The sequence below is a fragment of the Diadema setosum genome, chromosome 17 (assembly GCF_964275005.1).
Source record: "Diadema setosum chromosome 17, eeDiaSeto1, whole genome shotgun sequence".
Taxonomy (NCBI): Eukaryota; Metazoa; Echinodermata; class Echinoidea; order Diadematoida; family Diadematidae; genus Diadema; species Diadema setosum.
The window spans coordinates 18,544,098-18,568,895 of NC_092701.1; the positions used below are offsets into that span (position 1 = coordinate 18,544,098).

Genomic DNA, 24,798 nt, shown 5'->3' on the forward strand with positions numbered 1-24,798 from the left:
TTATTTTTACTGTAACTTTGTATCGGCAATCCACTTTGGGAAATGTCCCAAACCATATAAAATTAGTTTCGTGTTTGTTTCACGTGTGTGTCTGTATAGAACTGTTATGCTTTCACAACGCATTATTCAAAACTGAGTGACATTTGACCTCGAAAATGATCGAAGAAATTGATCACCGACTTCTTACTGTAAGATTGGAGAAAAGAACAGATACTATACGCATTATCTTAGCCAAAAAGCTGAGAAGCGGATGACATTCAGTTCTGAAACTTTTTCAAGGTCCCAAATACATATCGATTTATTTCTATTCACGTTTAATGATGCGTTTTTCACTGAATTTATACCTTACATGTGCTATCATGAACGATTCAAAGACGAAAACTTGCACCAGCACTCACCTCACTCTCCTTACTCTCTCCCTACATTGTATCTATTCAATTCTTGTTGCTGCAGTGTGATGCCAGAATGACACTCTGTTTGTTGTTTGTTTTTTTTCTCTCCCTCTCTCTTCTATTCTTTTGTTTTCGATAAGTACTAGTATACATGGTGTATGTTTTCCCCGTTTTTTCTCTCTCTTTTAAGGCTGTTGTATCTTCAAGCTATTTTGACAACAGTCTCTTGCACTCACACTCCCAATATATGCGCCGTAATTAGATCATTTGTTTCACCATAATTATCATCCCGAGTAGTTTCCAATCGACGATTTTCTTATTCTTTTCTTTATACGTAAATTTCAATCATGTTCGGATGTACACACTGTATTCTTTATGTGTGTCGAAAAAAATAACTGTATTTCACTTGCAAAACATTAAATGCAGAAATTTCTAATAAATTCATTTGAATTCAAAACGCATTCAGAAAAGGGGTTATGGACAAAGAAATATATGGCAAAAAATATAATGGTCAATCGTTAATGCATGTATACATCTGGTTAGCTCTTCTAAGAATATAAATGCAAGAACTTACTGTATCATACAATTGTACTTATATTTATGTTTATATTTATGCATACATGTAGATCAAATCAAGGAGATATATAGCTCCTTGATCAAATCAGTTATTGTGAGTCTTTTGAATATCCTTAACTACTTTTTAATTTGACCACTTTCATTGACAGATCTCATCCATTTAGTCAGATATTCACTGTCCCTTCACGATGACACTCATACTTGGAAAAGTGCAGTTTGCCACTGTTATATTTACAGTTATTGTGCTCATTCATGCATGACAGTTGTCAAAATAATTAGATATCAGTGGAAAGAAGAGTTTCCCTTTCCCCAGGACTGATACTGCGCTCTCCATAGATGGCAATTGTGAAATAGTTGCCTTCCAAAGTTGGATACCCCCCCCCCCCTTTTATTCATTTATTTTTTTGTTTGATGATAAGTACTGTTGGGGTATATCACTGTCTTACCATGTAGCTCCATGGTCTTACCACAGAGTTCGAGCTCCATACTGAGTTGACCAAGGAGGTACTGTTAGCTAGGACCATGAGGACTGTACCTCCTTGAGTTGACGTGAGGACTGCGGAGAGAAAGTGATCAGCTTCTAAATAAGGCAACGTGACGTCATACCATCTCAGTCGTTTCCCCGCATGTCGTTGCTTGCACCATGCTTGCACATTCTCGCGTCGCATGCAAAGTCGACTGACGTCACGTTATATTGGGCTTCATCCGAATCGTTTCCGCTGTTTTCTAGAGCACGGCACAACTGTAGAAAATTCTTGCGCAGAATTCGATGCGGGTATTTCGTGCGGATAACGCAAGCGCCACAAGCCCGTTCGCGCGAGTGAGCTATGAGAGGAAAAATAATCCATTGATCTTTAAAATTTGTATTGTTTGCACACGCCATTGTCGTTTGGGTGATTGTGTTGAAAGGCTTCCTCGCGTTCGGTGCTTTCCATCTGATTGTTCCTACCACCCACACTACAGTATACCCGGGTTCAACCTTCAGCTCGTTCACCACGTCATTGCAAGTCCTGTGACTGTGTGAGGAGACACACAGTCAACCGGCAGGCCTCCGAAAAGACGCTTATTTTATTTTGAGCTCGGTCGCTGTGACCTTCACATCACCGCTCGCACAGTGAAAGGAACAGTTGCTCCTACCACAGATCTCTCTGCCTCTTAGTACGCTTGTACGTCTGAAACACTTCTTGCAAGACTCCTACACTTCTACTGACGTACACTATCCAAAATGACAGGTAAGTTTGAAGATTATTGCTGCTGCATGCATGCGTTTTCCCATGTTTGCAGTGTGTCGGTATCTGTAGACCTAGCTTAGGCAATCATGGATCATCAGCAGACTTGCCAGACAAAAATACCGAAAAAGTGAAACGCGCGAAGTTGCTCTTCTCTGTTGTGGGTAGCACCGTACATGTACAGTATATACCAATCAATTAAGGAGGTGCATTGCATGTGTAAATGGAAGGAACATCTATGACTCCCTGCGCAGCGCGTAGCGGAACAATAGAAACGGATACCGACATACCAGGGAGGTGGGAAAATTCCCACCTTCCTGGACATACCAATAACGATTGTACACCTCGTGTATTCTGACACTTCTAACAAGACGCATATTTCTGCGATAGATAAGGAGTCCCCCATTTTTTTTTTCCTCTGGACCGTGCGTGGAATTGGGAGATATATCACAAACACACAGCAGAGACTTGGTTTTACCTCTAATTTATACAAAATGGCTATCTGTATTAACAAAGAAAAATGGGGTGCGGCGCTTGATTCTTGAATCGGAGAGGGTTATTGTTGTACATGTATTTCTTTTATACATGTATTTCTTGTATACACTAGATATATATGTTCCTCCTAAAAATACCACATTATAAACTCGATCCCCATTAAAAGTGTCGCTATCTTTTAAAACGTTTGATAAAGAGTCAATAAGCGCAGGGATAGAAAGGAACTCTTTCCTGTGAGCAGGAAGGAACTCTTTCCTGTGAGAAGTCATCCAATGTATTCAATGACCCTTTGTTATTTATTTGACCAAAAGAAGAAGAAGAAGAAGAAGAAGAAGAAGAAGAAGGATCTTATTTTGTTACACATTCCCTCTTGTTTAGATCACTTTCATACGGAACTTTCGTATTATATAGTTTCCAGAGAAGATTTATTTAAAAAAAATTTGCTTTGGTTGCGAACATTTTCAGTCACCCTTTCCAAGGTGTAGACATTGGGTGATTTCAAGTTCGGTGCTGATGATAGTGCTATCTCCCCAAAGAACTTTTGAGAGTAGAAAAATATCTTTGTATCTCCCAAACAACTGAGCTCCAGCTCCGACGGTCAGATTAAACGCAACAATACCGATCACGATTACCAATACCGAGGTGTTGGCATCAAACCACGAAGAAAAACGGGATGGTGAATAAGATAAAAAATTATTAAAATGATGTATTCATGACTGCTTGGTTTTAGACTCGTGATAAGGAAGACGGATTAAAATGCCACAAATTTAATCTCTTCTCCAAAATACAACGATCTTTATTTTGCACCTAGGCTCAGATATAATTATGTAAGTAGCCATATCTAGAGTGTCGATGGTAGACGACAATATAATTACATCAGCTGCAAGCGTAGACTTTGCACGTACAACATGCATCTACTTGTATTAAAGCAGTGAGTGAATGTGGGTATCGCACAGCAACGCTAACACCAGCACTGAACTTGAAATGACAAAGATGATCGGTCCAGCAGACGGCATTCAACACCAGGCCCAACACCACCTACCGGAAATACGCCATGATTTTGATGTCAACTTCCGTACACCGACTGATTTCAAGTTCGGTTTTATTGCCGATGCTAGGGCTGAGATAACACTGACACTAGCACCTAGCTAGCACCATCAACTTGAAATCACCCATTGTCACCCGTGACTTTCAACCAGACATCTGTATCGTCTTAATTTGCCAGTTCGGAGTTTAATGACCAAATAGCTCATCATGCGTCAACGTACAATAATTACCTTCCTTTTTCTGTTGGTTTGGCCATAGTTAGGCACTTTGAAACTTTTCAAAGTGGCATAATGGAACAGCTTGCCAGACATAGCAATTTGTCGAATTGTTTAAACAAAGGATGAATCTGCTTTGACCGTGCGCGTTGACCAGGGAACCAGACTGGTCTGTTTGTCAACACTTGGGAAGGCATCCATTTCATTGTCTTGTATTGAACGCATTAGCAAACATTTTCTATTGATGCTGCCAAATACCAGGCTTGCTGTCAGGCGAATGTGCTAACAAGCACCATTTACACGGTAAAACGCGAGTAATCACCGCATCACAGATGTTAATCTTCAAAACCATGTTTGTCAGTACAAATTACCTTCTCTATTTTTATGGGCAAACTGGAACCCTGAATTGGCTTTTTCTATAGTGCAGTTTCGCTCTGAATCCTGGTTGTCCTAGAAATAGGACAATCATAAAATTGTCATGCAAATGACTTCAGCTGCACACATGTCGCTATGCCCGTTCAATGACCCTTTGACACCCCGGGGAAACTTGTATCGGTCAAAAGGTGTCCAAGGATTCTAATATGTTTGTTTGTTCATTTTCATATGAGAAGATGTTTGGATAGCCCATATTGAGCTGCAATAGCTGGTCTTCCATGGGGTCCAGTGGAATCTTAGGCGTCACAGCTTCACCGGCTGATGAATAAATGAAGCGGGATCTTTTGCGTGCATAAGTTGTGGCTCTCTCACACACGAGACCTCCATGTAATGTCCTATCCGAGGGACAGGGTGTTTTGCCTCTTACTAGAGGCATGGTAGGATTACACAATTGGGAATCGGGAATCGGGAATCGAACCCTGGCCCTTTGGATCGTAAGGTAGAACCCGGGTCCTTTGGATCGTACGGCATAATAAGCCAGTTCGGGGTTAGCTCATGGGCACATCGGTACAAATGACATTTCTTCTTTCTCAGTTGATTAGGCACTCCACAAGTTTTCAAGCGAGAGAAGGTATTTCAGCTTACCCGACGTAACAATTTATGGAATTCATCAGTCATGTTCAAAGAAAGAATGAACTTGCGTAGACCAGGTGACCAGAATGATCCATCAATTAGCACTTTGGAAAGCATCCATTTCATTATTTCGCATTGAATGTATTAACAATCTTTTTCTATTGATATTGTCAAATACCGCATTTGCTGTCAGGTGGATGTGCTAGCAAGCACCACTCATAATGATCACTTGAATAATCATTACATCACAGATGCTTATCTCAGTGAATAAAAAACCAACATGCTCTGCCGGTACTGATGACCTTTTTCTGCTCATGCTCAAAGTGGAACCCCGAACTGGCTTATTAACGCACTACCGACTGAGCTAACCCACCGCCCTTGTTTGTTTCCGCCTTGCATTTTTTTAGTCTTCAACTTTATCCTGACGAGCTCAGTGATGGAGGGAGAATGTACAAGTAGACTGGTGCAAAGAATACTTCAAGACAGAAAGGTTTTCGGAGTAATGAACAACTTTTTACGGGGACCGTTTTAACAAGCACGGTATAATTAGATTGCCTTGACTTTGTCAGCAATAACTCCGGTTTCGAAAGGGTCGAAAGGCTCTGTTAACCGGTGCCATACTGCATTCTGAAACGGTCATAGACTTAATACGCAGACCACCAAGTTCCCCTACTGAACGGGTTAAAACGGGGCTCCACTGAAGTCGGCTAAGTAGCACAGCATATCAATATGTATGGGCTTACCTATAGACCAATTCGATTTGGGTACTGGTTTTATGGTAATTTCTATCTGGGGGCTTCAGGTATGCCTAACAAAAAATAATTTATACACTGTCATGGCGACGCACCTAGCTCATTGCATAACCCATTGAAATTGTTTTTGATCTTCTTTGGAAGTCCCCCAGTTATGACCCCCATTTAAAGTTACAGTACGATGAAGTCGGATTCGTCTATTGGCACCGATCCACTACCAGGTGTACTGACTCACACTCTTATAGCTGCAATTAACTATTATAATTGAAATGTTCTAAGGCTGTATTCTGTGAGACTCGTAAATTGATATTGTGAGTTTGAGCAGGCATTAGTCAAGGTAAGGTGCCTGGCATTAGGCCTTGTGATGCTCGCTTCAGCTGACTTTAACTGTTTAGTACTGCTGTTGGTTATCACGAACGGCGAGGATGTGCAATGTAAATTTCTGCAGCGGAGCCCACAGGGTGCAGACAAATATGAACAAAATAAAGGGAGAAAATTCACAATTCATGCATATTCAGAGCAAACTGTTTCAGAATTAGTTATTTGTAGGCCTTTGCATAATATGATGACAGACAAACAATAGAAGTCGGAAAACCTTCGTCATCGTCCACTTTTTTGTCATTAGATTTCGTGTCCAGAACGTGGACTTCGACGTGATGACGTGATGACGCCTGAATGGTCAGGCCCCTAGTTATATCAGTGAATTATTGAACTTTAAATCTCAGACTCATAGCCATAATCTCCGCAGTACAAATGATAGATTGATATTGCAGATACCCCAAATCAAAACAAAAGTTACCTTGGGTGACCGATCATTTTCTTGTGCAGCCCCTAGGTTGTGGAATAGATTACCATTAGACATTCGGAAATGTCAGACTTTAGACAGTTTTAAATCAAAAGTGAAAACTTTTTTGCTTTAGCATGGGCCTATTTTTTTTTTGTACTTCCTATGCAGCATTGTGCAACATAGGAATTTAAGAGCTCTTGAAGCGCAGTAGAATATATAGACATAGTTTCTGCGCTTAATAAATGATTTATTATTATTATCATTATTATTATTATTATTATTATTATTATTATTATTATTATTATTATTATTATTATTATCATTACTATTATTTCATGATACGGCGCAGGCTCCAGGTTCTCTGGCACGTCCACCGCCAGAATCGAGAACGAGTCTTCGAAGTTCTTCACGTCCTCCCAGATTGAGGACAGGCAGCGTGCGCAGCTTCGTATCCGGGCAATTACCCCCAGAGGGCAATAATACCCCCAGCTAAATACTGGTTAGTGGTAAGGTTAGAGTAAAGAATAGGATTAGGGTTAGGGTTAGGTTTAGGGTTAGGAGTTTGGGTTAGGGTTAGGATTAGGTTCAGGATTAGGATTAGGGATTAGGACCAGGGGAACGGTCGGGGGTAATTGCCCAGGGGGTAATTGCCCTAGACCCGTGTATATATGTACAATGTATAACTTGGAACAAATTCGAATTCCTTGTAATCAATCCCCCATCACAGGACTGAAAACTAAAATATGTATTACATCAATGTAAACACCCAACAGCCATGGGTATCTGTGTATGTACTTGGTTTTAAGCCTGAAATGTTAAATTTTTCTAATTAAGTTATATTGGCTAATGCGTCTTTTCACGTGTAGTATAGTATTTTACAGGTTTAAGTACTTTAGTTTTCAGTGATTTTTCTTCGCATGGCCTGTTCTTTACGCACTCATATTTGCTGCAATGAGCATGGAGAGGAAAGGCGAACTGCTGCATAGTTGTTGTTGTTGGGATTTTTTTTTAATTTAAAAAAGAAAGCGCGCTCGGTTTTGTATTGTATTTAAAGCCTGCGATAGAGCGCATAAATGCTCCGAGACACGGAGAATCATAGGTATGTACATACAAAGGAGAGATATTGGTTTCTTCTCCCTCTTTGCTGAAAACGAATGAAGATTATAGTCCTCACCATGTCTTGATTCAGATTTTGTTGCTGTTTATATATTGTTGTTTTAGGTTGCTTGTCTGTTCATGGACCTGCTTGGGTCCATGGTCTGTTGGATGAAGGGCCCGGGGATGTTCCTTTTCACCCAACACAAATGTATCACTTGTCATGAAGAAGAGAGCTGAGTATAGGGCTTATACAGTCATAATAGGGATTACCTTGCCTAGTACAGATCACTAGACGCGCATTTCCGTATTTTCAATATGGAAAAAAAAGGATCTTTTTTTTTTTTGACGAACTCTGACCTGTACGCACTGTGAGACAAGAAAGAAAGGGTTTTATTGCCATGCTATAATTCCGTGCAACGTCACGTTTATAGGCATACTGTTGAACCTGACGTACAAACCTGTAAACATTTTCGATACAGAGTGTACTATTAAAGTACACTCTGTATCGTAAATGTCTACAGGTATGTACCTTCGTATGTATCAGGCAACAAAAGGGCGTACTCTTGTACTTCAACCATGGGCGTAAATCCCGGGGGGGGGGGATGGGGGGGATATATCCCCCCCCCCTGAAATGGAGGAGGGGGGATGGCCTGTACAATCATCCCCCCCTGAATTTTGAGGAAAAAAATGGAGGAAGCAGAAATGTGATTGTATCAATTTTGGCATATTGCATGACGTTTGTATGCCGGCCTTCAGACAGGTAACAGAGCTGAACAGTATTCTATCTTGTAGGAAAATGTATAATTTTCTCAAGCGCTCGCTCGCTTCGCTCGCTCGCGAAGAAAGTAAAATCGACATGCACTGTAAGGTGTGGCTCAGACGTTGACAACGTCAAATAGTACATATAGGCCTACATGTAGACATGCTATGACGCGAGTAACTGGGGACCATCTGCAAAATATGTACGAAAAGAAACCAAAAAAAAAACAATAACAAAAACTATATAGCCATAATTGAACCCCCTCCATTTCCTGAATCATTCCTGAGAAACGACAGTGACTGATGACTCAGTCAGGATACATCTATGGGCATACCCAGGGAAGATCATTGGCGTCGAGTCTAGGGGGGGGGGGGGCAAAGGGGCATTTGCCCCACCCCTACGGAAGTGTTTAAGCGGACAAATCATTTATCCCCCAAGCAATTCCCGAGATGAGGACAAATCTCGAACTTTCTAAATGGAAAATTGTCCAAATATCGCCAGAACTATGCACCAGATCGTTGCATTGCAATCATAAACATGCAAAAGTTGCGCTATACAGGATCCCTTTCGATAAACTTTGTACACTTTTGACATTGACGTATATTTCCTTAATTTATCAAAGGCTGTGTAGCAGATCTTTCACTTAACAAAAGCACCCTCATTATGCAGAGGCGTCGATGGGGGGGGGGGGTGGTTCCCCCATAAAAGTGGGACAAACAAAAGCGAAAAATATAGCTACAAACGGCAGTTTTTTTAGTGTAAAATGTAAAAATTTTAAAGCTCGCTCGCTCCGCTCGCTCGCATTTAACCGCTATGCCGTTCTCCTAATGTTGCTGCCACTGACTGACAGCAGTTGCGCCAGGTGCGCCCCCTTAATTTCCAAAGCGGAAAAAAAAAAAAAAACAGCCACAAACGACAGTTTTGGGGACTGTAAAATGTCAAAATTTTTAAGTTCACTCGCTTCGCTCGCTCGCATTTAATCATTATGCCAATCTCCTGATGTTGCTGCCAGTAATTGCCAGCAGTTTTCGCCCGGTGTGCCCCCCCCCTTAATTTCCAAAGCGAAAAAAAAAAATACAGCGACAGACGGCAGTCTTTGGACTGTAAAATGTCAAAATTTTGAAGCTCGCTCGCTTCGCTCGCTCGCATTTGATCATTATTCCATTCTATTGATTTTTGCTGCCAGTAATTGCCAACAGTTTTCGCCCGGTGCGCCCCCCTTAATTTCCAAAGCAAAAGATAAAAAAAAAAAAAAATATATATATATATATATATATATACAGCCATAAAGGACAGTTTTGGGGACTGTAAAATATCAAAATTTTCAAGCTCACTCGCTTCGCTCGCTCGCATTAAATCATTATTCCATTCTCCTGATGTTGCTGCCAGTAATTGCCGGCAGTTGCGCCCGGTGTGCCCCCCTTAATTTCCAAAGCGAAAAAAAAAAAAATACAGCGACAAACGGCAGTCTTTGGACTGTAAAATGTCAAAATTTTGAAGCTCGCTCGCATTTGATCATTATTCTATTCTATTGATTTTGTTGCCAATAATTGCCAGCAGTTTTCGCCCGGTGCGCCCCCCCTCCCCCTTAATTTCCAAAGCGAAAAATATAGCTACAAACGGCAGTTTTTGGACTGTAAAATGTCAAAATTTTGAAGCTCGCTCGCTCCGCTCGCTCGCATTTATTATTATGCCATTCTCCTGATGCTGCTGCCAGTAATTGCCAGCAGTTTTCGCCCGGTGCGCCCCCCCCCCTTAATTTCCAAAGCGAAAAATATAGCTACAAACGGCAGTTTTTGGACTGTAAAATGTCAAAATTTTGAAGCTCGCTCGCTCCGCTCGCTCGCATTTATTATTATGCCATTCTCCTGATGCTGCTGCCAGTAATTGCCAGTAGTTTTCGCCCTGTGCGCCCCCTTAATTTCCAAAGCGAAAAAAAAAAATACAGCGACAGACGGCAGTCTTTGGTGTGCCCCCCTTAATTTCCAAAGCGAAAAAAAAAAAAAAAAATACAGCTACAAACGGCCCAGTCTTTGGACTGTAAAATGTCAAAATTTTGAAGCTCGCTCGCTCGCCTCGCTCGCTCGCATTTGATCATTATTCTATTCTATTGATTTTGCTGCCAATAATTGCCAGCAGTTTTCGCCCGGTGCGCCCCCCTTAATTTCCAAAGCGAAAAATATAGCTACAAACGGCAGTTTTTGGACTGTAAAATGTCAAAATTTTGAAGCTCGCTCGCTTCGCTCGCTCGCATTCATTATTATGCCATTCTCCTGATGCTGCTGCCAGTAATTGTCAGTAGTTTTCGCCCTGTGCGCCCCCTTAATTTCCAAAGCGAAAAAAAAAAGCCACAAACGACAGTTTTTGGGACTGTAAAATGTCAAAAATTTGAAGCTCACTCGCTTCGCTCGCTCGCATTTAATCATTATGCCATTCTCCTGATGTTGCTGCCAGTAATTGCCAGCAATTTTCGCCCGGTGCGCCCCCCGTAATTTCCAAAGCGAAAAATTACAGCCACAAAGGACAGTTTTGGGGACTGTAAAATATCAAAATTTTCAAGCTCACTCGCTCCGCTCGCTCGTATTTAATCGTTATGCCATTCTCCCGATGTTGCTGCCAGTAATTGCCGGCAGTTGCGCCCGGTGTGCCCCCCTTAATTTCCAAAGCGAAAAAAAATACAGCCACAAACGGCAGTCTTTGGACTGTAAAATGTCAAAATTTTGAAGCTCGCTCGCTCCGCTCGCTCGCATTTAACCGCTATGCAATTCTCCTGATGTTGCTGCCAGTGATTGACAGCAGTTGCGCCCGGTGCGGTCCCCCTTAATTTCCAAAGCGAAAAAGTATAGCTACAAACGGCAGTTTTTAGACTGTAAAATGTCAAAATTTTCAAGCTCGCTCGCATTTAATCGCTGTGCCATTCTCCTGATGTTGCTGCCAGTGATTGACAGCAGTTGCGCCCGGTGTGCCCCTCCCTTAATTTCCAAAGCGAAGAATATAGCTACAAATGGCAGTTTTTGGACTGTAAAATGTCAAAATTTTCCCCCCTATACCCTCCCCCCCCCCCTCGCTTGCTTCGCTCCCTCACATAACCGCTCCTCCTTAGATCAAATCCTGTCTACGCCGGTGATAGGCCCCACTATTTAGCATAGTGATGTCGCACATGCGGAGCAAGAGCTGAAATACCACGGTTTAGTCATTCAATAATATATATATAAATATATAATATATAAAATAGTGGGACGTCCGATCCCTGTATAAAGTGTGTGTGTGTGTGTGGGGTAAAAGACGTGCATCTATAATCAGAAGAGGTCAGGTTGAACTTAAGACAGTTTTTGATCAATGCATGAATATTAAACTATCTGTGTTGGAAAATTAACATTTTAATAAATATATCCGTGATCACCGAGACTCATTAATCCCATATATTGTATAAATGACTACCCAATGCAACCCAATCCCGAGATTAACGTCAGTATTCCTACCTACGTTCATGAAGGTATTGATCAACGTAAATGCGCTGTGCTTCAGTTCAGGTGAATAAAGAAACATGACAATTTCCAGAATTGCCAGCGGAGGCTGATACACTTACTGTGTATCGTGGTAAAGAATGTCTTATGTATGAAATACAGAGAATGATTTCCCTTCTCAAGATTCAATAGCAGTTTTGGTCGATGGGATGGGACACATATTTTGAACAAAAATGGCATACACTGGGTACTGAAGTTGCCACACAAATGATATTTTGTAGAGCAGAAGCTGTTGTGTCCTAAGTTCATCGTAAATTGCTACACAGCCATCCGCAGGAAAATTATATTCGCTGACATATTTATGCTGTATAAGCCAATACGTAGGCGTACATGTAATACAAATAACGTTTTATATTGCACCTGTCGATCCCTGAACCTTGGGCCTTTTAAAGGGGTCGTCTAGTTTTGGTTGAGGCCTAAGTTCAGGTTTCTATCATTTTTTTTTGGGGGGGGGGGGTGAGATGATGAGAAACCGCTAATACAATGTGAAAGAACATGTAATTCCAAGAAGAATTCCACTTTCTATTTGATGAAAATTGCTTTGGAAATAGCTCAGATATCCAAAAGAGAGGAATGCTAATAAAAGATGGGACCTACCTTTCATTACGATCTCTTCGTTTCATTTTAGTGTTGGATGACTCTGCAATTGCGAAACCGATTTTCTTCAAATAAGCATTGAATTCCCCTAACAAAATAAGCTTTGAATTCTTCTTAGAATAATAATTATGCTCAGTCCCTATTTCATAAGTGGTGTCTTGGTATCTCGCAAAAAAGATCTCTTTTTTTAAAGGGTGTGTACAGTTCTGGTCGAGTTGAGGATTTAGCTTTTAACGTTTTGCGAGATATTCAGAAACCACTCTATGAGATGTGAAAGAGCATGCAATTCTAAGGGGTATCAAAAGTTTATTTGGTGAAAATCGGTTTTGAAATGGGTGAGATATCCAAAAGTAAGGTGAAACAAAGAGATCCTAATAAAAGGCGTGGCCTGTCGCCTTTTATTATTATCACTTTTTTGGATATCTCAGCCATTTGAAAACCAATTTTCATCAAATAAACGTTTAATCCTTCTTAAAATTACATGCTCTTTCATATTTCATAAGAGGTTTCTCATTATCTCACTTAGGAATGTTCAAAACATGAATCCCCACCTCAACCAGTACTGTACAATCCCTTTAAGCCCAATTTTCATCTCCACCAATACTATGCCATCCATGTAGTAGCCAGAGTGTAGGTGAATCGACTACCAACCTAATATATGCAGCCGATGTTGAATACTGTGTGCAGTGTATGATTATACTTCCATCTCTACACTATTTTTACTCTTCCATCCTGTTCCACTGCATGAGAACGACAGTGTCTGTTCCCTTTGGTCGAAATTGCTGACGTCACATCACAAACCTAGTGGGAAAAATGTAAACACAGATATACGATTGTTTCCAGTGTTGACTTTCATGAGAACGAGCGAGAGAGAGAGAGGGTGGGGGCATAGAAGTGTATGCATGTACATGTACAAAAGCAAGGATGGAAGAAGAAATGAAGAGTTTGTTTGCAAAAACCGATAAGTCCATTTTTAAAGATTTTGAAGTACGATCTCTGTCATAAAGTACAAAATAATACCTTTTAAATGATATATTGGTCACTACATATTAAGGTATATTTTTGAAGTTATGGTCAAAAGAAGCAACAATTTTCTTATTATTCTCTTTATCTTTCTTGACCTTTAATCGCAAATATCTCCATTTGACAAATATGGACTTATCGGTTTTTGCAAACAAACGCTTCAAATATAGACCAATGGAAAGTAATGCGATATTACGCATAAGTATGAGCAAATTGACAAAAAGGTTGTACAGGTCAAGAGCAATGCACGTTGAATCATATTTATGTATGATAATGAACGCCTGTTGTCGTGAAAAGTTGTACGTATATTGGTGGAGGGAAGTCCAAGTTTCTGAATAATCCTCATAACCCAATCGCTCATGGTGAGTGTTCTGTTGATATTTAAAGGCAGTTTATATAATAGTTCCACATTGTGTACAGATAAAGGGTATTTGCCACAATGGGCATGTTGCTCTTAAAGTAATGAGATGACTTTCCCCGTTATCCTGTTGAATACTGCTGCCAGCACATTCACCAGACAGAAACAAAGTGCTCGTAAATCCTATAGATGACAGTGGTAATTGGAAGAAAAAAAAATGTTATTTCCTTCAACGCAAAACAAGGGATGGATGTTTCCCCCAGATGTTGATAAGCCCTTTCGTTTGTCACCTTGTCTACGCAATTCGTTTTTATTTTCAACATGAATTACATAAATCGTTACGCCGGGCAAACTTATGCATTAAATCGCTCGGAAAAGTGTAAAGTGCTTCACAAATTAAGAAAAAAAAAAAGAAGCTAATTTCCGAAATAATTTATTTGCATGCTGGCTTAGTAGGACCTCTTTCCTTTCAGAATTGTTCTCAATAATAATTATGTACGTATGATCCAGAACACAGAATGTCATGGTAAAAGGTGTTCTCTATCGTGTCTTTCCCGTTTCCGCACGTCTGCAGACTACACACGCTTTCAAGACCCCCTGCCGGAAGTGAAGGTGCCTGGCGAAGCTCCACCCTCAGCGGTCCCACCACCCACTTACGAGAGTCAGCAGGCCCCAGCTGGCTACGAACAGCCAGCTCCAGCAGCTGGCTACGCACCACAGCCTGTCCCAGCTGGTTACGCACCACAGCCCCAAGGTGGCTACGGACAGCAGCAGGCATTTGGCATGCAGCCTCAGCCCCAGCCTCACGTTTATGTGCAGGTAATGAATTAGAACGAGGCCCGAGTCTATTCTTTGTTCTGATTGATCAGCTGGAATAAGAGAAGTTGAAGTGTATTGCTCATAACTTAGTCTCCAACAGGGAGAAGGATACCAGAAATGATAATGTTTTGAATGCACTCTGAAGTTTTGCATTGTATTCAATGATTTCGCATTGTAATTACATGGAGCAGAAGACAATTTCATCCATGTAGTCTAATCAGTAAACAGTTTATGTGGTTTATTCTATGAGGAACAGATCTATTTTTGACAAATAACATATAATGCTAAACTAATAAATTCGAGTTTGGACTATTTTGCAGAAACTCCCATAAATGCATTCAAGCACTAGAAAAGAAAAGTGGCTTCAAAACGCAAAACTTATAAACCAGGTGAGTCAACAGTTTGAAAGCAAGCAGAAGAGATTCCGTGTCTAAAGTGCCATTGGCTGTTCTTACTCTCGAAGGCTCCAGGCCAACAGATGATAACCCACGTGACCACGGCAGTCATCCCTCCCAGCGACTACTTCGGACTGGCCCTATTCGTGACGATCTGCTGCTGCCTTCCGCTCGGCATTGTGGGATTGGTGAAGTCCAGTGAGGTAATTAGACTTGACGGCCAAGATCCATCAACTCTCAGACAATATTGGCTAGCCATTCAGTATTTTGCTTTGTGAGCTTAAAACTGCAGTATAAACGCCTGTTGTACGAGTCTCCTCTCTTCCCGTGTCTTAAAGCACGGGATACACTTTAGAATGTAAAAACAATGCAACGAACCATGCTCATGAGATATGAACAGGTGACTTGAAGGAACCTATACCCATTCACTAGATGAGATTGACTTCACAATCAATTTGAACTTTTAATCAATCAGTGCTGAATGTAAATATCATAATAAACCAACGGATGATTAAAACTCCACGGTGCATTGTGTGTACGTTTTCATTGTAAGAAAAAAAAAATACATAGAGGTCATAGATCGAAAGCGAGGTTAACAAGAAAGCCTTGCACTTAAAAAAAAAAACACACACAAATGCATCAACTGTAAATAGGAATCAAATGGCAGTATTTGTCAAAATCAATTTGAAAGGTTCCCCTGCCTTTAAAATAACGAGATGAGCATTTCATACCAGGTAAAACCCGCTACAGTGTACAACGAAACAGCCGGGATCGGATATAAAGAATCCTCTCGTTTTAACGAAATCTCTGATCGTTCAAACGGACAAAGTAAATAAAAGGAAAGAATGACAGTTTTCCTGGATATATAAATCGTCTCGAAATCTCGTTGTATCCGTATTCTTTTTAACTCTTGAACTAACACAATGCCATTTTGTTTCTCTGTTATTTTTTTTTTTCTGTTTCAGTTCTGTTGATGCTCACTGCAATAAATCGATTTACTACCATAATCAATTTTTATGCATACCTGCTGTTTGACGATCAGGTTGTTTGTGAAAATAAGAAGATTATTGCCCACCCGAGCAGATCTGCGCCTACCCAATTTGATAACAACTAATTTCTGCAAGTCGAATTCCAGGTATTAAAATGTGTTGAGTATGAACAAGTGGATTTCCTTCGATAGAACATACCTAACATTTAATGTATTTGGATATTTTCGCTGCCTTCTGCAGGTGAAAAACCGCGCTGCCATGGGCGATGCTGCGGGCGCCCAGCGTGCCTCCCACGAAGCCCATCGATACTCCATGATCGGTCTGGGGATCGGTATCGGTAGCTGGGTGATTGGTTTTATCCTCATCATCGTCTACGTGGTGGTCATCGCCAGCGCCGTGGCTAGCGCGGGGAGTGAAATCTCCGACCAGGTTGATACCTGGAGCGACTTCGACAGCATCTTGAATAACTAGGCTCAGTCGATGATTACTTTCTTTCGACTTGTCGTACGAGTTGCGTCCTTTCGATGATGCATTTATTCATCAGCGTGGCTAGGACCAAGATCATGCATTAATGATATGAAATATTATAATTATTAACTTTATATAACATTAATGGGTTTTTTTTTTTCTATTTAGTTCGTCTTTGAGGAGCAACTGGGAGTTGACATTTCTTTTTGTTTGTTTGTTTAACGGAGGAGGACCGCAGAAATACTATTTGGTCGTTTTCTGTGTATTCTCGTGACTCTTACTGATCTATGTGGGTCAGTGAACAAGGTCAACAAAAACAATACTGAGATTGTAGGTTGTTTTTTTTTTTTTTTTGGTCAGATTTGGTCTTTTTCCCTAATAATGATCAAGTGACACGCCTCTCCCAGCCTCTCAAAAAGACCGTAGAATTCAAAGATTAAAGGGATCGTATAGTTTTGGTTGAGACCTAATTTCAGGTTTCTATACATTTTTTGGTGAGTAGTGAGATACCTCTTATGAAATGTAAAAGAGCATGTAATTCTATGAGGAATTCAACGTTCATATCCAAAAAAGAGTGATTCTAATAAAGTGTGGGACCCACACTTTATTACGATCGCTTTGTTTTACTTTGTTTTTGGATGTTTCAGTCATTCCAAACCCGACTTTCATCAATTAAACTTTGAATTCCTCTTAAAATGGTATGTTCCGTACTGTATCATAAGTGTTTTCTTTGCATCTCGCAAAAAGTTAAAAGCCCAATTCTCATCTCTACCAATACTGTATCATCCCTTTATTCTTCCACTTGCGTTCCCTGTCCATCGCTAAAACATCCAGTCAAATCCTCTCAGTGACTCAACCCGTCTCAGTCTTTTTTTTTTTTTTTTGGTCATTCAAGCCTTCTTTTTGACCAATTTGAATAATTATCTCACAAAGGTTAAAAATCTGAAGCGCCCTCTCAACCAAAAGTATGCCATACCTGTACAGTTATTCTTCTAGTGCTGCAGTTTAATAGGAAACGTGGCATAAAATAGTTTGACTTTTATTTTGTTGTTGTTGTTATACTCTTCAGTTTTGCTTGTGTTAATGTTTGTGCTGTAGTTTCTATGAATTATTCCAAGTTTGTGACCATTGTGTAAGTATCCATCTGCATTCTTTTCTCGAGTGCGAAAAAAAACTGTAAAAGATAATGTAATCTGCGATCGTGGTACTTATTTCTTTTTGCGTAGTCATGCATACATTGTGTGTTGTAAGAAATAACGTATATTCTATCAGTACTCGCCTTATTTGCTGGTAATCACAGCCTTTGATTGTCGTAGTCGCTATTTGCACAGCAGTGTGCTTTTGTGATATAAATGATTGTTTTGGGTTCAATGTTATAGTTTCCGAAATGTTTCGAGGCTTATTTTTGTTTTGATTTATGTGTGTGTGTGTGTGTGTCGAATGTTTTCTAACCTTTAAATTGAAGATATATTGTAAGTAGTGCTATTCCTGACAATAACCAGAGTGTATAGTCACATACTAGTGGCGACTTCGTTATACTAGTACAGTGTATTCGTTTATGTTCAAGTTTCTTTAATAAATACACACACGAAGTCGGGTTGTTTCCCCGTCACGTTCTCGTGCACCTTTGTAAATGATGTTGGTCCTTGTACCGAGAATTATTTTGTGGTGAGAGTTGTCAGCGGTTAATCCTACAACATGACATTTTTCAGACTTCACAGTTATGTTTACATGCGTTTTGCAAAGTTCTGCACAGATACAATGTATCTGGTATAGCAGCAGTTAAGTTTTTACATGTAGGCCTACTGCGAAATCACGGAAACACATACTAGTACTCCCATAGTAGACACATCATCTGTTCATGAGCCATTTTCAGTACATGATCATAGATCATCATAGCAGTGCGTGTGTGTGTGTGTGTGTGTGTGTGTGTGTGTGTGTGTGTGTGTGTGTGTGTGTATGTGTGTATGTGTGTGTGTGTGTGTGTGTGTGTGTTACAGTACCTTACTCACGGACTTGAGTTCAACAGCAAATAGTCTGTTACTAAGCTCTTCCCCCTCCCCCCTCTCTCTCTCTGTACACACAGTACAATGTGTTTGTGTTTTGAACGGGGATGGAATGTATTGCACCTTTAGGTGTCACACCTGTAAATAAAATGGACTTGTCCTAGCCCCTTCACAAATTCGTACTGTAGTGTAGATACTCAAGAAAACAAGGAGAAATGATGAAAATCGGTTGCTTGAGTGAGGTTTGTCGTTGTTGCAGTTGAAAGGAATACATGTACATGTATTTGCTATAACAAGATGCACTAAATATTGATGTCTGACGTCTTCATCCTGATGATTGAGATGGACCATATTATTTTGGTTATGTCGGGCCCTACAGGTTAACTTAATGCGTGTATAATGTAGCTGAAAACTTCTGAGTGAAAAAACACATACAGTAGTTTAGTTTTAAGGAACCCCATACGGAGTTTGAGCCAGAAAAGAAAAAAAAAACAATAACAAAGAAATCCCCTTTGCAGATATGATGACCAATTTGAAACAAGTTGATTTACTTGGAGACGGACCAGAAAAGACCTTAAATGTTTTGTGCATTTTCTGCTTTGCTTTTGTTTGTTTGTTTGTTTTTTGTTTTTCGATTTTTTTTAACACGCGCCTCTGTGGATGTAGGTCCTGTACATATATAGGTGCGAGACCTTCAGAGCGGACTTGTACAACGGACGATCTATAGAGGGCGGGAGTGACAGGCGGAGAAAACTCAGTGTTCAGCGTCAGGTACACCAGTCCGCAGAAAAACAAAAACACACAAAAAGGCAAACAAACAAACAAACAAATTAATGAATAAACCAAAACAACCCCAGTTATACAAAAAAAAAAAAGATCACGATATTTTTTCTTTCATTGTGATTATTACATGTATTCTCTGCCATTGACCTCATCGCATTTTCATGATTATGTACATATTATGAAGGTTACAATATTATGAGTGCAGAAGAACATCGATCTGATTCATCACATCATGTTGTTAACCCTTTAATGCTCAGGTATTAATTCTAACTGGCCAAGCTGTTTCATCTGCATTCAATACTCCATTAAAACTTTCAAGGCCCGGATTCACGAAGGTGGTACAATAAGCCAGTTCAGTGTTAGCTCATGGGCACATTGGTACGAATGACCTTTCTCTTTTTCTCAGTCGGTGAGGGGCACTGCACTCTATTTTCAGCGCATAAGCTTTACTAAATTACGCAACAATTTATAGGATTCATCAATCCTGTTCAAACAAAGAATGAACTTGTGCAGACCAGATGGCCAGAATGATCCGTCAAATAACATTTGGAACGAATGTATTAACAATCTCTTTCTATTGATATCACCAAACACCAACTTTTCTGTTAGGTGGATGTGCTGGCAGGCACCATTTATAAGAATTGCATGAGTAATCATTCCATCACAGATGCTTATTTCAGTGAATTTAAAAACCAACCCGCCTGTTGGTACGAATGACATTTTTTCCTGCTCATGGGCAAAGTGGAACTGTGAACCGTCTTATTGAAGCCATGGTTTAAACCATGGACAATTTGTATGGAGCGCCAAGTGTCACATGGCCTATTTTGTTACGAAATCAGTCATTTCGTTGACGAAATGACCATTTCGTTGACGAAATGACCATTTCGTTGACCATGTTGACGTAATGACCATTTCGTTAACGAAATGATTGATTCTAATGGTCTATGCAACACTTGGCGCTCTACACAAATTGTCCATGGTTTAAACCATGGTTTCAATTGTACCACCTTCGTGAATTCGGGCCTTTGTTTCGTTGCAAAATTAATATTTGATTGCAAAATGAGCTAAGCGCCATTTTCAAACATTTCAAAGTAAGTCCATCGTCAGATAGATAAGATACAATGAAATCTTTCCAGTAATACCTCACTTAATTGTGACATAACAAGGAATATTCTAAAAATTATGATTAAAAACATTTTGTATTTTATTATTTACTTTGCTTTTAACAGCTTTAATGACAAATATCTCAACTTAACAGGAATGGAGTCTGCTCGTTTTGCGATAAAACTCATTACTTGCAGTTTTAATAACCAGCCCACTCGGACTTGGCATTGGGCCTCAATCCACCATAACCATGATGGTTCACAATGTAGATTAGGGAAATTAGGTAACCTCTGTTCATAAACAAAAATGCCTTCCTTATATCAGTGCCAATTGTCGTAGAAAACACTCCCGTGTATACTTGCCATTAAAGCGAACAAAGCACAGTATGGGAAAAAAAGTCACAGATACATGTATTCTCATTTATGACGCCATTTTAACAAACAGTAGCAAGAGCATCGTAATATTTGATGATGAAGAGGTAACGTGGGGATTTTGAGTGAATCGGGATACATGAAATGAAAAGCACACTGAAGATGTTAAGTTCAAACATACTGACCCTAGTTCATTTAGGTAAGTTAAATGAAATCCACTAATTAGATAAGTCTGAGAAATAAAATAAGAAATATCATACACATACCCGTGTCAGTGTGCGTTTGGTATCGAATGTCTGTTTAGTACATCATAAATCATGCCATATGTTTTCATAAATTATGCCATATGTTTTCACGCAGTCAAAATTGTAAACATTCCGAATCGCATGGCTACCGTTTAAACTGCTTTCGGGAAGTCAAACCGTTGTGCCCATCATTTAAAAAGAGACGAAATCTTTCCCTTCTGTCAATGCTTAGTCACTTACACATGGACTTAGCTCGAGCAAACAATCTTATATCAAAGTCATAAAATGACTTGCAATTGTTCGACCAGGGCATTAGCATCAAGGGGCGTGGTGAAATCGACATAAAATATTAGTATACAGGTTGCAGGTTGTCTAAACAATAATAAAAAGAATGAAAGAATGACTCGGATGTAACTTGCATTAATCATAATCCCCCTTTGCCACATGTGAAAAATGACGGTAATCATTGATTTAACAAACAATATTATCCATTATATCTGCTCAAAATATTGGATTATGGTAATATTCTCTTGTTGTGTTCAAGGGACTTTACGTTATGACGCCTTCAGGATAATACTCGGCCTGTTTCAGAAATAGTTAAAGGATAAAGCGGTCACATGTTCTTTGGTAAAAGCTTATTGCAACCTGTTCTCTTTTCGATGCTACATTTTTGTTTGTTTTTTTTTGTGTTTTTTTTTTTTGGGGGGGGGACGGGGGCAATTACGGTATTTCTAATCACTTTAGTTTCTTTGACAACATCACAGAGAGATTAACGGCGATTCTTTTGTTTGTTCATTTCCATCAGAGAAGATGGCTGGATAACCTATATTCAGCTACACTAAGCTGGTCTTCCATGGGGTCCAGTTGGACGTAAGGTGGGACCACTTCACCGGGTTTAACACACTCTGCTCTTTGCGATGATTGAATGAAGCGGGATCTTTTATCTGCATGAGTTGTGACACTCTCATACACTGGACCTCCATTTTATGTCCTATCCGAGGACATAATAATTACTGATTTATATATTACTTTCGAGGAAAGTTTAATAAAGATCCATGTTATTTGTATTCTGTCAGTATCGTACAATATCATGGCTTTTCTTTCTTTCTTTCTTTCTTTCTTTTTTTCTTCTTCTTCTTCTACTGCTTTTTGTAAGATTTAATAAACACTATTGAACATATCGTTGGTTTACTAACAAATCTCTGGGATTGAGGTAACCAGCCAATAACAATATGCTGGGCCACCAAGCTCCAAATTCTACGGTCATTGCAGCTTCTTCTGGTATCTTTACATTATGCCACTAGAAGAACAGTCCTTGTACATAAATGCGTGAAGCGCAGCTTCAGATCCAGTTTTCTAACACCTAAGAATTTTAAGGTTACACTTCGATCGGATGAAAAATAATCTACATCAGTCAACATACTGGACTTAAGTAAGACAGAAACGCACCGTTATATGTCACGGGATGCAGTAAGAACAACGACCATCTATTTATTGTAGGATGTCTATCACTATGCCTATCAAAACTTGACTTGTACAGTGCAGTTCAGATCAATTTTGGACATCAGCCGTGTTACAAAGGAGGATCACAGCCTCTATAGGTATCTCGAACATATTTCAGAAAACACACACACACACATTCCTGGCATTACAAACATCTTCTAACATCATATAACGATGTCACAATATATCCACAGTAAGTGAATTGCATTTTACTTGCATCTGCAGCAGCATGTGTGATGACATCCAAACAGTTAAATAACAAAGTTCAGTCAGTGTGGCTTCTTTGTTCTTGTGATATTTCTTCTTTGGGATCTTGTTCACCGAGGTCAGATCTGCTCTCACTTCCCTCATCTCTTTCTTTTGTTTCCAGCCACCACTTCCGCAATGTAATCCCAACCAAGCTGCCCACAATCAGAAAGGCCCCCATGACGGTAATGTAGTTAGGAACGATTCCGAAAATGGCATACTCCAGGATGAACGTGAAAAAGACGTCGTTTGTTCTAATCAATGCTACAGTGGTCGGCCTTTCATTGTTGATAGCGAGCGTGATCGTAACCTGTGTCAAGAACCGAATCGCACCGTTAGCGATCAGTATGATGCGGTCCCTCCCGCAACGTGGTATCACCCACTCCTGAAGAGCTGTGGCGATGCAAGCGGCAGCTATTGTCGAAATGAAAGAGTAGATCGTAAGCAGTGTGAGAGGGTGTACTCTGTAGTTGCCGATCTTTTTCAACATGATGAATATCATCCCAGAGAGACATGCGCAAATTAAACTCGCAATCGGCCCGAAGATTGAGGAGGAAGCCTCCTCCCCGCCGAAGATGAACGTCGGTTGGATGACGAGAAGGACGCCCGATATTGTCACACATGAGAACAAGACATCGAGGACCGTGCACGCTTCGTGAAGGATGATACAGCTGAAGAATCCAGTGAAGACGGGGGAACTGTACATGATGGCTTTGGCGTTCCCCACCGGCATCACTTGGTAGGCATAGTACGATAGCATCACTGCAGCCGACCCGGCGATGGATCGCAATATAATCACCAGGAGTGCCTTCCTCGTCATCCGGAACGAAACGTTCTGGAAGGTGCCCGCTGACAGGGAGCACAACAATATGATGAATGAAGACAAACAGGCAACCTCATTGGATCCAACGGATCCCGAAAGAAGTGCTACACACATGCTACCAATAGACATCATGAGAGTCGAAATCATTGCATAAATGATGCCTTTAAAGTTACCATTTGAACACGAAGGTCTTGGATCATTTTCCTTTGATGCAGTACTCGATGGGATGTCTTTTTTCGCTGAAGCCGTGGTGTCATCTCTTCTCTTATGTAATCCCTCGACCGAACTAGCAGGCGAGACTGATGAATTCACCTTGTCATTGACGTCTGTTTCTCTGTCCTCATCAAAAAGGTCCTCGCAGCCCAAATTGTCCATTCCAAGGCTTTCAACAGAAGGAGGTTTAACCAGCTTTTGTCTATCAGACGTTGGGGAAGGTTGCAGCGACGACACACAACGGTTTCTCTGAAGCGAGCTCCGGTCATTGTCTGCGTGCTCTAGGGCAGATTCCATGTTCTCTGGGGTGGTTTCTTGCTCGACCGGCAACATGTCACTTTCGATGGTTGGCACTATTCTCGTCCCTGAGGATTACAGGAAGATTGTGATTTTGTCAGTGATTGACAATCAATCAACAGAAAATAGAAACATAGAAAAAGAGAAGAAACAGAATACATAGTTCTATTTATCTAGCAATGAACTCATCAACAAACTTTTCGTTTTCCAACACCAAATTGTGAACCTGGTAACTCGGAAACCATGTCTTTGCTGTAATGTTACTTTATTTGATAGTTGTAACTTGCACAGCATGTACAGCATGTGCTACAGGTATCACATGCAAGTTTATACCGTACAATAAAATGTCAAAGAGTGACGTTTGTATACACTGTTCGATATTACACAGATTATAGCATCGTCTGCATCGTAAACATGAAGTGATAGCGTTTGGATCATTTTCTGTATGTTAATTTCGGTTCTTCATGCATTGATAGAGAAAATGATTTTGCTACATTTAGAATTTAAATGGAATTTGTCTGATTTACATCAAATACATAGATATTCTATGCCTGATTCCAATAAGAAAATACCCGTACAAGAAGTGCTAAAACCAATACACCATGAAAACAGGAAAGAATCAAATACATGTATGTATATCCGACTCAGGGACATAAAATTCCTATTCACGAG

The 24,798-nt window shown here is 40.2% G+C and overlaps 2 protein-coding genes across 2 annotated transcripts; one reads left to right on the forward strand and one right to left on the reverse strand.

The window, feature by feature from the left end:
- The first annotated feature begins 2,078 nt into the window (after positions 1-2,078).
- On the forward strand, positions 2,079-18,150 carry LOC140240700 (uncharacterized). The gene is made up of 4 exons (XM_072320458.1): positions 2,079-2,200; positions 14,439-14,683; positions 15,147-15,281; positions 16,308-18,150. The coding sequence occupies exons 1-4, from the start codon at positions 2,194-2,196 to the stop codon at positions 16,536-16,538; spliced, it is 618 nt and encodes a 205-aa protein (XP_072176559.1). The 5' UTR covers positions 2,079-2,193; the 3' UTR covers positions 16,539-18,150.
- A 4,662-nt stretch (positions 18,151-22,812) lies between these two features.
- Positions 22,813-23,991, reverse strand: LOC140240355 (solute carrier family 35 member G1-like). Its single transcript, XM_072320119.1, has one exon. It carries the CDS (start codon positions 23,989-23,991, stop codon positions 22,813-22,815), a length of 1,179 nt encoding a protein of 392 aa, XP_072176220.1.
- Between the last annotated feature and the right edge of the window lie 807 nt (positions 23,992-24,798).